The sequence below is a fragment of the Cottoperca gobio genome, chromosome 12, assembly GCF_900634415.1.
Source record: "Cottoperca gobio chromosome 12, fCotGob3.1, whole genome shotgun sequence".
Classification (NCBI taxonomy): Eukaryota; Metazoa; Chordata; class Actinopteri; order Perciformes; family Bovichtidae; genus Cottoperca; species Cottoperca gobio.
Window position 1 is genome coordinate 5,144,991 of NC_041366.1, and position 14,193 is coordinate 5,159,183.

At 40.9% G+C, this 14,193-nt stretch overlaps 1 protein-coding gene across 5 annotated transcripts in view; it reads left to right on the forward strand.

Annotated features, from left to right (window-relative positions):
- The first annotated feature begins 2,213 nt into the window (after positions 1–2,213).
- The window catches only part of whrna (whirlin a), a 141,804-nt gene continuing 129,824 nt past the window's right edge, over positions 2,214–14,193 (forward strand). For 4 of the 5 annotated variants that reach the window (XM_029445476.1, XM_029445479.1, XM_029445478.1 and 1 more), the window contains exon 1: positions 2,214–3,837. In XM_029445476.1, the coding sequence (XP_029301336.1) occupies positions 3,094–3,837 (744 nt within the window). In that variant the 5' untranslated portion in view covers positions 2,214–3,093. The remainder of the gene's footprint in view (positions 3,838–14,193) is intronic. The other variant, XM_029445477.1, reaches the window with a different exon arrangement.

Below are 14,193 nucleotides of genomic sequence, written 5' to 3' on the forward strand. Positions count from 1 at the left end.
TTTTATTGTGTCCAATAGCATCCCCAAATCATAAACATTTCCTGCCAGTTAAATCTTAATGTTTTGAGACCGGGATAACTTTTTCAGATTTGTGGGTGCAACTGGAGGCTATAACAAAATAACAATGATTTTTCAATTAAGCATTTAGTTGATGATGAAGAAATGTATTTAAAAAAAGCCTTATTTTGATAATCCATTAATTGGCTTTTCCTAATTTTATATCATCTTAAATTAAATGTCTTTGGGTTTTGAACTTGTTGATCGGACAAAACCTGCAATTTGAAGACATCATGCTGGGCTCTGTTAACTTGTGATGTGCATTCTCCACATTTAATATATTAAGACCAAATGATTAAAGAAACATTTACAGAATAATAGCTGATGAGAGTATTCAGTAGTTTCAGCCCTAATCTGTAATATCAAACCATTTTATTACAAACTGAAAACTACTTCCACCATTGATGACAGTGCTTGGAATGCATTTTTAGAAGAAGAAGATTGAAAATAAAGACATCGCAAAATGAATCATTAGCTGACAACCTCTTCCCCTGATAGCATGCATATGCTATCAGATTCTGTTGATCTCATCTTGGTTGCCTGACAGTTCTGCTGTGTCACTTTCAGCACGCAGGATGCTGACTCCCTCTGTGATTTCAGTCAGCTTCGCTTCAACCTCAATTGCTCCTCTGATATTTAGTGCCTTCTCTATCTCATTGACTCATTTCAAAGGACCATTTTCCCAGTCAGTATTCATTTTCAAAGTTCAACGGCCCATTTTGAACCTCGCTAATACTTCAGCATTATTAATTCTATCACCCAGCACAGTTAGTCACAGTTTCAAATTAAAATGACTTAATGGTTCCTTTTTTGAGAGCACACGGCCCTCAGTTCTCAGAGCTCTGGTCAGCCTTTTAAACGCTTCACTTACTGGTTAATAAACCAGAAGAATATTTGTCTCTTAGCAGCTGCGGGTTTTAAGGAAGGCTCAGCTCGGAAACTCTGCCAAAACTGCACACTGACCTGAGAGTACAGTTCATTGGCAGTTGATATCATCGTTGTTTTTGCAGTTGTGATTGATCACTCGGGCAACTGAGTTCACCTCCACTTTGTTCCTTTTGGCTACAGCTAAAGGATTCTGGGATCAGGGATTCTAGCAGATAGTTAAACTCCTCCACAGCCTGGAGGCAAAGATTGATGTTTTACCAATGAATGAAGTGATGTGATATTGTAAGGCTGCACTTTTACAATGTGGGATTTAAGATTACAAAAACAGCAATAAAATTATTTTGGAAAAAAATAAGTAAATGAATAAAAGTTATCTCAGTACAGAGACATTTAATCCTACAAATTGACATGCAGAGCGCTAAAAAAGCTACAACTATCGGACCTCATTATGGAAAAACATGGAACCTTTTATGAAAGGTTTTTGTCAGGATACTCTTTCTAAATTAATTTTTTTCCATCTTTTTTTTTCAACAGGGGAAAATAAAGTTTTGGCAGATGAAGACATACAAATTTTGTCAGGATAATTTTTTTAAGTGTTTTTTGTTATTGTAATACTAATTTGGGCCACAAGAGGATGAAGTCCACCACTACTCCAGGTTCTAAATAGCACTAAAAGCATTCATGTTTTCTTCCAGGTTAGGTTTTAGGCTGTCCAGCTTCCATGAGGTCTATCTGGCATGTAGGGCAGCCTATATGGCACTGCACTGCACGTTCTTGATTTTAAAGCCATTTTACAGCGCACTTCTATTGCAATGTCCTCGTTGTGAGGGAATCCTAAAAGGCACTTCATCTCATTTTCTCTAGTGGAAGGACACAGAGGGCACTTTTTGCTGCATCTTTTTCTTTCCCTGTATAGCTCCACTAAGCTGAGTTGTACCACCTGTTGACACACAACCAGAACATCCCTGATTTATTTTAATACATAATTATTTATAGGGCAGGCTATAGTGAACTCAATTGCGTCTTGAAATACTGCAAGAAATACAAACATAATGATTTGCTTTTAAAGAACATACACATGTGCTTTAAAATACAGATTTAAAACACAGACAAACGAAAACCAACAAGCTGTACAGCCAAATGCAGGCTACAATAATGTCTAATTAAAGTCCTGCTCAGTAATTTATTGGTCGTGGAAATACCATGAGCCTGAGCACGAGCGCATGGTGTTGGTAATAACAAGCAAAGTATTGGCTGCACGAGGCTGCTGCGTCATTTCCTGACAGAGGACGGTCAGAGGCGAGAGAGCCGCCAGTCTCACTCTGTCGCTGTAGTAACGGAGACACCGAGCAGCAGGTCACCTCAACACTGCAGCCGGACGGATAATAAGAACAAAACCAACAAACTAACGACTGGAATTCGTTGCTTGCTCCGTGTAACACTGCTGGATAGATATTTTTGTGAACTTGACGTCGTTTGGAACTAAAAGTGAGACCAGAGAGGGATAGTATGGACTCGTCGGGACGCTGAGCAGGAACAGAGAAATAACTTTTATTTTTCTTCGCTGAGGAAATAGCGTTTCTTTCCGAGACGCGTGCACTTGTACAGTGGACCAAGTACAAGTCGTTTTAAGTTCTGCTGTTGTTTATTCCTCCTCGTGGAGCGGCTGGCGGCGAGGCGGACACCAGAGAAGCTCCAGCTCGGCAGCCACCTGACCTCCTGGAAAATAAGATCGCAGCTAATGACACGCAGGCTGGGGTCTTACGTGGCTCATTACTAAGCTCTCGGGCGGAGCGGGGCGAGTTCTCCGCGAGGCTGTTGCATGTCCAGTCTTGACGCACGTGAAGTTTGCAGAATCCAATTACTGATATCTAAATTATGGTAAGTGCTAATTAATTTGTGTCAACTGTGAAATAGAATTAGCTGGACTTAATTGCCCGTTGAAGTTGCCCCTTTCATCGCCCCATTCGGCAAATTGCTATTAATAAGTGGATCTTCTGTCAAAGCCCGACAGCATGGATATAACCGGAGTGCACGTCCTCCAGCGGTCGTGATGCCAAGCGCCGGTCTAATCCCGCGCCGCTGGCCCGTAATGCCTGCTCTCTAACCTGTACCAGTGTGGCGCCGTGTCCCGGTCACACCGCCAGGATGAGCAGCACCGACCTGGAGCGCATGTCGCTCAGCTCCTCGGCCAACTCGGTGGCCTCCAGCGCGCGGACCCTGTCGGCTAACGTGAGGAAGCTACACAACGCGCTCAACCTCCTGCTCAACGACTTTGAGAGGGAGCAGTTCATCCACTGCCTCAACGTGTACCACTCCAAACGCAACGTGTACGACCTGGTTCAGACCCTCAACGTCATCCTCAACGCGCCCAGCAAACGGCAACTTCTGCCCATGCTGCGGTTGGTTATCCCCCGCTCTGACCAGCTGCTCTTCGAGCAGTACACCTCGGAGGGCCTCTACTTAAAATCGGATTTAGTTGCAAGCAATGGCAACGCCGAACCCCCTCCGGGCGACTTCGCCAGCGCCAGCCCAACTTCCCCGGAGCATTTCTCGCCAAACAACCCGCCCGAGTTTCAGGTGGCGTTGCGTGGCTCGCCGGACAGCTTCAGCACCAGCAGCGAAGGGACAGCTCCCCTGGTGCCTCTGCTCGGGAGGAACTTTGTCCACGAGCCACCGGGCGAGATACGGCAGGTCACCATGAAGCGACACAAGAGCAACGAGGGCCTGGGTTTCAGCATCCGCGGCGGCTCGGAGCACGGGGTGGGCATCTATGTGTCCCTGGTGGAGCCGGGGAGCCTGGCGGAGAAAGAGGGTCTCCGAATCGGGGACCAGATCATGAAAGTGAACGACAAAGTCTTCGACAAAGTCACTCATGCTGAAGCTGTGAAGGTAAGTTATCCTCTCCCCCACGCCCCCCCCCCCCCCCCACACACACCAAACCTGCAAACTTGGAGCTGTTCCAGAATGCAGGTTCATCCATCCCATACAGGATGTAAATTAGTAGCCTGCAGCAAGTCCGTAAACTGGCTCGAATGTCACTGTCATGGGAACTATTTGCACTGGATTTGTCCTTCAAACTTACATCACCTGTGTATAGTAAAATCCTACATCTTGTATTATTTATGTGTTTAGCTTCAGTCTCCAAAATTGACCCATTGAAGCCAACAAGCCTCGATTTGTTAAGGGGAATTGATTTTGTTTTCTGGAAGCAGCTTGGCTATTTGTTTTATAGGCAAGCAGTGTAGCCTACTGCAACAACACTGTAGTGAAGTGACTACTACCTCTAGGAAGCATGCATGCAAGCAGACACCTACAAAGCAGCTGGTAACCATAGAGGTGTGTGTGTGTGTGTGTGTGTGTGTGTGTGTGTGTGTGTGTGTGTGTGTGTGTGTGTGTGTGTGTGAAGCTTGATGTTGGCCCCAGTTCTCTGAAGCTCTAAACTGAGAATAAAGATTGCATGGGGCTACTTTAGCTCTGTGCACTATTGTTAATGCCACGGAGTGTAAACAACATCTATTAGCAAATTAGGTGATAAAAGAGCTTGTCTGATTTGTGTAGTGAAGATTGATTTAGGAGGAGACCTTGTGAGGTCCTTGGTTTTATGATCCCTATGATCTGTCAATGGTGCTGAAATTTCATATGAGCGTTTTCTTCTCTTTCCTGACAGTTTATTTGCCTCTTTTCTTCTCATGCTTTTCTAGTCGATGTTGTGATTTCCCTACTTCACACACATTTACTCATGTTCTTTATACCCACATCACAAAACTTTAGTTATTTGACAATTTGGTAAAGTTTCCCTTTTACATTTGACATTCAAGTGTCTGTACCAAGCAACATATAACCATGTTAGAAGACAAGATGCACATTTTTGTACACAATATTCTAGTTTACCCCAAAGTCATCCAGCTTCATGAGTAGGTGTAATACTTTTAGAAACAAAACATATTCGGCGTTATCTATGAAATAAAGGTGTTTATCTTTTTGAGTGCCTAAGTATTTAAAACAACCTTTTTTATATGACCATATATTTGGGTTTACCCATGTTAATCTCAAGAGTGCTCGACTGACACCAGTTCTGAAGGGACGTTGCAGGAATAAAATACAGACTTTCCCCTGCAGTGTCCCCTTCATGTAGGAGGCTGACGAGCCATCAGCTAAATTAACTGTAATGTAATGTAATGTAAAAGAGCCATGTCATCAGCGCATTTAAATAAGCTAAAATCTGAATTAATTGGTTTACACCAAAAATAATAAAGGTGTTACAATGGTACCTGTGTTTACTTACACAGCTGTGGACCATAATGCAATTATCTATTACATTGTTATCACTGTGTTACTTTCATTTTTTATATGTCTTGAGAAAGGTCCTTGTGTCAACTATTTTAATAAATCAATGCAGAGGTGATAAAAGTGTGTGCAGGAATTACCTTTTTCTCTGAACCACAAATAAGATTGACCATTCACCCGGACCCAGAAGACTCTGCAGCAGCCTTTTAGATGTTTTAGAAACTCATACCTGTGAAAGCATCCTAACTGGATATTACACACATGTCAGTAATTTCTCAGTAAAGAAAAATGAATAATAGAGGCAACAATACTGTGCACAAAGCCACGAAAAAGTGCCAGATATCTATAAGCTGCTTTTTTTTAGAATAGTGATTGTATGTAGTTTGAAAGGTCACCGGTTTGTTCTCTCTGGCAACCATGGATTATAGCTCAAATTGAGTCCTTGCTAACCTTCACTGATCTTGAAAAAGCTGTCCACACATTTATCTCCTCTCGTGTGGACTTTTGTAATTCACAGTATGCAGGGCTCAGCCATAAGTCAAGCTCTTACCTTCAGTGAATCCAGAATACTTCACCTATAGGCTTTTAACAAATTCCAAGAGATGAGAACATGTTACACTGGATTTAGCCTTTATTCACTGGTTGCCTGTGTGCTTTTATCTCCTATCCTTTGGCACAGGTCTTCTAGTTGACTGAGCCTTTATGGTCATCTTTAGATGAATGCATTTTCATAGTTTTATTGTTATTTTCTCATTATCTCCGATGGCGTGTGTGCTAATATCTGTCGGTCGGTCAATCTGCAGCTAATCTTGCATACGACTGGACCCATCAGCCTATTATTTTTTTGCACATGTATGCTCAAGGACCTCTTGAGGTTTGGGTGATTCACAATTATTTTATTAGCAGCTGCAAGTGAAAAACAGCTGCTTCTGAATGCCATAAATCCCTTATTTATGGCATTCGGCTAGGAAAGAACAAGCCTTACCTAAACTGAGGCCACATGTTGGCCTTAGTCATGGTTCAGAAACTGGCATCCAAAGACAAGTTTGGTCTAATTTTGAACCAAAGCACCTGTTATCGTAGCAGACTTTGTGATATCGGTAAATATCGTATCGTTATTCACAGAATCAATATAATATCTTATTGTGATGAAACACGTGATTTACAACCCGAATACTTTGTGACATAAAACACTTTAAGTGCTTTATCTTTCCTGCCAAAGTGTTTCTGAGGAAGATGCATAATCCCCTTTTTTTATTACAGTTTTCTAAAGACGTGATGATGCGTGTTGAAGCGATGTGGTCAATGCCCTAATTTTTTGTGTTTGTAGTTTATCTAAATCTCCAAACTAAAGATTGCAACAGAACATCTCTGCACCTCATATTGAATGTGATCTCAAACTGTGTCGGATAGAATACTATTGGCAGAATTAACCATCCATGTTTTTCCAATCAATTCTCTCCACGTTCAAAGTTGTATCTTTCTAGGTTTGTGAATGTGCTCGCCATTTCTTGTGAGGAGTTGTTGTGAGGCCAAGAGGGAGTGAAACCAAAGATCAGTGAAAGATATGCTGTTTATACACACAACTCTCTGTAATAGTATTCCTTCATTTTCTTCATTCACACATTGTCAGCAAATCCTTATTTCCTGTTCTGCTACTCATTCTACTGTTAAGCCATTCTTAGTTACAATGTCATGTCTAACTATGATTAGCTCTAGTTATACTGCTACCACTGCTGCTGTGCACGCACCCAGTTAAAAGGAGAGAAAACCGTCTCTGAGATTAAATTTCCCTGGAGGTCATTAATGCTTGGCTTGACATGATTGAAGTTTTTTATGCCTTCTGGGTTTAGTCTAAATGTTATTACATGCTTTTAGAACAGTAATCATTTAAACCATTTAAACCTTGCAAACCTGCAAGTGAGTTTATCATTAGAAACTCATGATGTGCAGCCAAACATTGTGCAAACTTACGCAATTATGTTTTATATTCTGGTAGTGATACCGGACAATAATATTCACGTCATAGCATCTTAGGTTTGAATATTTCACTCAACCTGATCATCACATACTTTTGGTGATATATTGTTAAAAGCAGGATATGTGATGCTGTTGAAAAGAGTTTTGCCAAATGTAAGCAACAGGTTTACTGGTATTCAATTTCCACCATGTTATAACCCTTCTAACCCTTTTTCGCCTAAGGGAATTGAACACAGGCTATCGAGCTGTTGATTGAAAGCTCTTATTCCATGTTTGAACAGCTTAAAAACAGACAAACAAACATTTAATCAAAAATCGATTCAGTCCTCAGACAACATCCCTTAACACTATGTATACACATGGATTGAATATGTGCATACAATTCATTTCTTAAATATTTGTATTTATTACATAAATAAATACACCATTAACCATAAATGCATACATTACATTCTTACCAAAATCATAATAATGCTCTACAACATTATTTAATCTTGGAATTTACTGCCATATTACAAAATACCAGCCACGTCTGAAATCTCAGTGAAATAAAGATTCTGCCACATTTGACGGATGAAATGTCAACTTTGAGTAAGCTGCTGTCTGGACGCTCTTGATGAATGCATTTGTGACAGAAATCACATCTGATCTAGTCACTTTCACTGATTATGCAATTTCAAAGCCTCACCAATGCCCCACCAAGTGCAGTCAAATGACTGTGTAATATAAAAGTGATCTTAGTGAGGAACCCAAAGAGAGTTATGACCCAACTCTGCTGCTCCACAAAGCTTTGGTTGGTTCAGTCTCACATCTCTCATCACTCCTGCTTCCAGCAGCAGGCAACTGTTTTCAGCAAACAAGCTCACTGATAAACCCCACGTCCTCAACTTTCACCAAACAGCTGACAAAGTTAGCAACTACATTGGGAAGAAAGTGGAACATTTAGCAGCTAAAGAGACAGACATTTGACTGCAAGAAGGATTATGTTGATTCATTTTTGCTAGATGTGTAACCTTTTAGCAAACAAGCCAGCTATAAAATCTTCATACTTGGGCAGGGCTGTGTGTCTTTTAGCTATGTTAGGAGTTTATTAGCCAAAAAAAAAAATTAATGCAGCTTTAGCAAAACCAATCTAATTATTTCAAAAAAGTGTGGGTCAAATGTTATATGAAAGTCACTCTGCTTTGCCACCTTTGCACATAAATAACAAATCACTAATCCCACTCAAACAACAAGGCTGGCTGAAAATAAGTCTTTGGAACTTATTTTGTTCTCAGCCCATTACTCATTCGCACTGTTTTCTCCGCACTGTATGGCTCTACTTAGGCTTAATCCGCTCCACTTTAGCCAACCTGTGTTGCCTGATTAGTTCAGGGATGGCCTCTGAAAGCATTAGATTGTTGTTTGCCCCAGGGGACGAGTCCAGGGCTTACAGCTGTATCACTTTCTGTCTCTGACTCTCTCCTCTTCCTAAGAGGATGCCTTGGCCCGGGTCCCTAGAGCCACTGCCAAGGTTATCTACCTGTCTGTGGTGTAGCGGATAGTCAGGAGATGTGACAGGATAGGAATAGGGACATACATTGTGTTGTTTTGGAGTCACAATAACGTCAGCCATCAACCACAGACTGCCTGTCTCTTTGACTTTTTAATCTGATTGGTCTCATGTTTGAGCTGGGTGTGAGAGGGAGAATGATGGCGTAGAGGCACCAAGACAAAGAACTAGAGAGAAAGACAGAAAGAAGCAAGTCTAACCCTTTTGTCTTAATTTGTCTACAGACTGTAGTTTGGTGTCTTTGGGCAGTTGGAGTTATGACAGCCCGGCAAAGGGACCAGAGGGAGAGGGGATTAAAAAAAAAGATGAACACTTGGCCAGTCTAAATTCTCTGGGTCGACACCTGGGCCTCTGCCAGGCACATTGACACGCCAAGACTTGGCCACAAGTCAGAGAAACGGGAGCTGAGCGGCCTGGAGCAGCACTGCCGACTGCTTATGGTTGGTGTGTTGATTAGATGGTGCGAGGCAGGCAGGGCTTTAGATGAACGTTTTTGTGAGTGTGTGTGGGACAGAGTACTTTTACACACAGTTGATCTGTGTATATTCTCACAATGCTACATTGACAACCATGTAAAAGATTATTGTAATGGTTTGAATGCAATTGTGTTTTTAATTTTTTTTTGGCAAGGTCTACCTTCCATTCCGTCCATCCATCCATCCATCGTCTACCGCTTATCCGGGATCGGGTCGCGGGGGCAGCAGCTCCAGTAAGGAACCCCAATCTTCCCTTCTCCGGCCCACATCCTCCAGCTCCGACTGGGGGATCCTGAGGCGTTCCCAGTGAGGAGATATAATCTCTCCACCGAGTCCTGGGTCTTCCCCGGGGTCTCCTCCCAGCTGGACGTGCCTGGAACACCTCCCTAGGGAGGTGTCCAGGTGGCATCCTTACTAGATGCCCGAACCACCTCAACTGGCTCCTTTCAACGTAAAGGAGCAGCGGCTCTACTCCAAGTCTCTCACGGATGGCTGAGCTTCTCACCCTATCTCTAAGGGAGACGCCAGCCACCCGTCTGAGAAAACCCATTTCGGCCGCTTGTACCCGTGATCTCGTTCTTTCCTTCCATTCCGTGACGGTTTGAACCCCCAAAATTAATTTTTCCGATGGGGGTACGGACTTTAGTTTGGGCCCTGAAGGCAGATAGATATCTTTTTAAACTGGAGAAAGGTATGCATTGATTACAGTCACTTAGCCCAACATTTCTATCTTAGGTTGCACATGAAGAGCAGCAGAATAACTGCATGTTATTATACAATGGTCAGAATTTATGCAGTATTTAAACTTTTAGGAACCCATGCGTTGGCATCTTCGCTTCTCTAATATCATTTGTGTATAATGTTGAAGCTTAATCACAGAGAAAGTGTCCCTGAATATAAGGCAATATTCTTCTCTGGAAATTATGTTTGACGTATTATATTCGAGGAAGTGTCAGAGTTAGTCTTGTTTAACCTATGGGAGCTTCTGACGGCTTGTGTGTCATGTTTGGCCACAATGGAGGAAATAAATTCCAGATGAGTTAAAGTGTCCCGTGACGTCTTTATCGCAGACCGCTATCGGGACTGAATCATTTGTCAAGCTGCCAAGAATTACTGCTATCACAGAATGTTATGATGAGGAAAATAAAGCTGTGAATACTGCAAGTGATTGACAGCCGAGCTACACGAATGTCAGATTTATATTCTGGATTAATTGAAGTATTTCATGTTTCAGTTCAAGGATGAGGAGTCTCTTTTAGTGTCTTGGCGAAACTTTCCCAATATAGTAGTTTTAAAAGTGTTTTGCATATTCTTTTTGCAAAAGCAAATGTTAAAGTTGTCTTTTATTTATTCTATACAATATATGCTGTGTCGAATTGTGTTCTGGCTTCTGATTTCTTGTGCAAGCCAGCAGTGGTACAGCTCAGACCGCATGTCATGTGGTACGCACGGGTCGTGCATCTGAGGGTCATGGCAGTGTGAAAACATACTGAACGTGCGGAGAGCACTGCAGTGAGCAGCGTGGAATACATGATGTACAGAGCCTTCTGGCCTGGCCTCTGGGCTCGTGTTTACTTGTGTTGGTATGTATCCAATAACATTGAGCAGCAGGTTCGTCTAGCGAGTCACAAAAGAAATCCAGAGTGCATCTCTCTTGTAAACATGGGACTGATTGTTGTCTGAAAACTACATTATATTTTATTATTTATTATTATTTCTCATTTCGAGCGCTCAAAAACTACTGCGAACATGCCCTTGAGCAAGACATTCAACCCTTGACTGATGGCAAGTGGCAAACAGTAGAGGATTTGCTGCCTTCTGGCGGGTTTCCAGCTGTAATGTGTGTCACTGAATAAAAAGGAGAACATTGCTTAACAAACTTTTCTAGACAAACAAAAAGCTTACTAAACAAAGAAGTTGCTTACTTTGTCTTGCCCTCTTTCTGCCAGGGTTCCATTCGCTAGATGGCATTTTATATCACAAGAGGCAGCTTTTTTATTGTTGAATGCCTTCACTCGTGCAAATAATTTATGTGTATACAAATCATGGTGCGCTTGCTATGCCCTGATTTGTATGAAAGGCGCACCTTCTAAGTGGCTAGGAGAATACAGTATCACGTCCATCTAGTATCGACTTCATTGTGGTTAGCTCTAACTCACTGTAAAGGCTGCAGAAACATGTTCATGATGAAGTTTATTGATGAAAAGAAGTGTGGGGTTATGTCAGTAAACTTTTTATAATCTCAGCATTTGTTGCTTTATTTACACAGGGTCTATCTATCATACATGGCTTTTTTTTGTTTTACACTGGCAATAATTAATTTTCACTGCTGCAAAGACAAAAAGGCAATATGTTCATTTTGTCAGTGTGAATGAGTCAAGGGAATATGGCAGTATAATTTAAGAACTTTTTAATTGAATTGATCTCTTATAATTAATTTAATGGTAGCTCATTCAGTTTAATTGCGGTACATAATCACAGTTTAATGGTATATCTCAAGACAGCAACTTTAATTTCTTTCATCTGGTCATCAGTTCCCATATTTCTTTTGCATGAAAATGGTTTCATAATGTATTATTTCTCATGGCTGTAAACAGCTCTTCCATCTAAACTGGCATAAAAGCTTTACAGACTCTATACACATGTTGTATTCATTCCTGTTTGTTTTGTTTTGAACAAATTACCATGGACAAGTGTTGATAAATACAATTTCTGGCCTTTTAGTCTGAGGCCCCAGCGTTCATTGTGGCTGAAGCTAGTGACATAGTACATCGGTGCAACATTTGACTTGTTATGTGAAGCATTTGTTTTGGAAAGTCCTACAAATATGAAGTTTATTTTAATTATTAAAAACCCCATTCAATCTCCAAATCCCCAAATTGTCTCAGATCTAACCACTGTTTTGGAACCCACTTGTGAACATTGCAGATTTCGTAGAACTGTAAAACTGGACTATTTACATGCTGATTATTCTACTTGGACAACAGCAGCTTCTATTGGAGAAGAGCAGATTGAATTATTGGAAGCAGCTGGGAGACTGTAATTAAACAAAGTAAAAGGGTGCTACTGTACTTCACAAACTACCCTTGTGGTGCCCTTGAGCGAGACACTTAGCACCTCTCTGCTCGACTGGCCAACAGTTATTTGGCCATCGAATTGTACTGGCCGGCTTCCAGTTATGATTGAGTGGCTGTATGAGTATGAAACAAGTCATGGCTGAAGTTTGGAGGGTCAGTGCTTATTCTTCTTAAATATCTGGCAAACTCTCAGCCTCAAGGATGGAATAAAGTTTCCATCAACCGTGAGGATCTAGTCTGGTGGTGTGAGACGCTAGACATTTGCATTTTCGGTTATGCCAAAGGTTTTAAAAAGAAGAAATCCATAAAATTGACTTTGTCCTAAACAATGCCTCATGTTCTCTGTTGTGTTTACTCCAGTTTAAAATAACATGTTCATCCGTCTCAGAAATACCATATTAACACAGCTCAGCTGGAGGGTTTACATTATCCAAACATTTATCCAACCCACAGTGAATACATGTTTGCACAGTGTTAATTCTCCATGACCAAAACTGGAAGCATTTATTCCCCACTTCCTTTCCCCACATCGGCAGCATTTGAGACCCCATTTCTTTCTCACAGAAAAGAATAGAAGAATGTTTTGTTCAGTTCTGGTAGCAACTAAGTGGATGGGTGAAAGTGTCTCAAGCTTTAATCAGGATGGAGTGCTGGTTAGCTGCTTAGGCTGCAGTATTGAAACTGGCAGAGGGGAAAGAAGATGGAGGATTGGAAGGATAAAACGATTCTTCTGCATGGAACATCAACGGATTGATCATTTTACATTGGATTTGTGCTTGCATTGGCTGCCATATTGTGACAAATATTGATATTGAAAAAATAATATAATAATTTCAACCATATTGTCTAGCCCTCCCAGCAAATGCAACGCCTCAAAGATTAGTGAAGCACTTTAGTTCCTCTCTGTAACAATCATGTGAAATACTTATAAATTGCTTTAATTAAGTGGGAGGGGACCAATTATAATAATAATAATAATAATAATAATAATAATAATAATAATAATAATAAATTGTATTTATAAAGCGCCTTTCAAAGCTAAAAGCAATCTCAAGGCACAATTGTGACGGGCTTTGTGTTGTGGCATGCTGTACTGATGAATATTGAAATGTTTATTGGCGTTGGAGGGTGGATGTGAAGACCGAGTGGGAGGTGATGGAAACACACTGAGAGGAGTTCTTATTGTCGTTTATATGTAGTCTGTTAGGACCAGTGGTGGAGGAAGTATTCATATCCTTTACCTAAAGTGCTAATATCAAAGTCCTGCATTGAATATGCGACCTAAGTAAAAGTATTTAAGCATCAGAAAAATGTACTTAAAGTATGAACTTGTCCCCCTGTGATTGTAATACTATTATGTATTATATCATTCGATTATTATTACTTTTGCATTCATGCAAAAGCAGGATTTTACTGTAAGATGTTTCATTCAATTGACTAATAGTTTCATCTGTAGTTGTACATTTTCATAAGTTTTGTCTGCCAACATAATGTATATAATGTAACTACTGACTAAAGCTATCAAATAATTGTAATGGAGTATAAATATAAAATTGGCACTTAAGTACAGCATTGGGAATCTAAATGTACTTAGTTACTTTCCACCACTGGCCAGGGCAGGCGATGACATCATGTGCAGCATTTTTAAGATAGTTTCACACTTGTTTATGTTTCATCCAGCTGTTCTCTGTTTGCCTCCTTTAAAATACTTATTTATGTACACCCACACACTCTTTTTGTACACGTGTCCCTTACTATACAGTATTGATACAAACACACTTACAGTTCACCTTGTGACTATTTCTCCTGTTTCTTCGTCCTTTTGTGTCAAACATCTCATCACGTCCATCTTAAGGCAGCGTTATTATTCTCC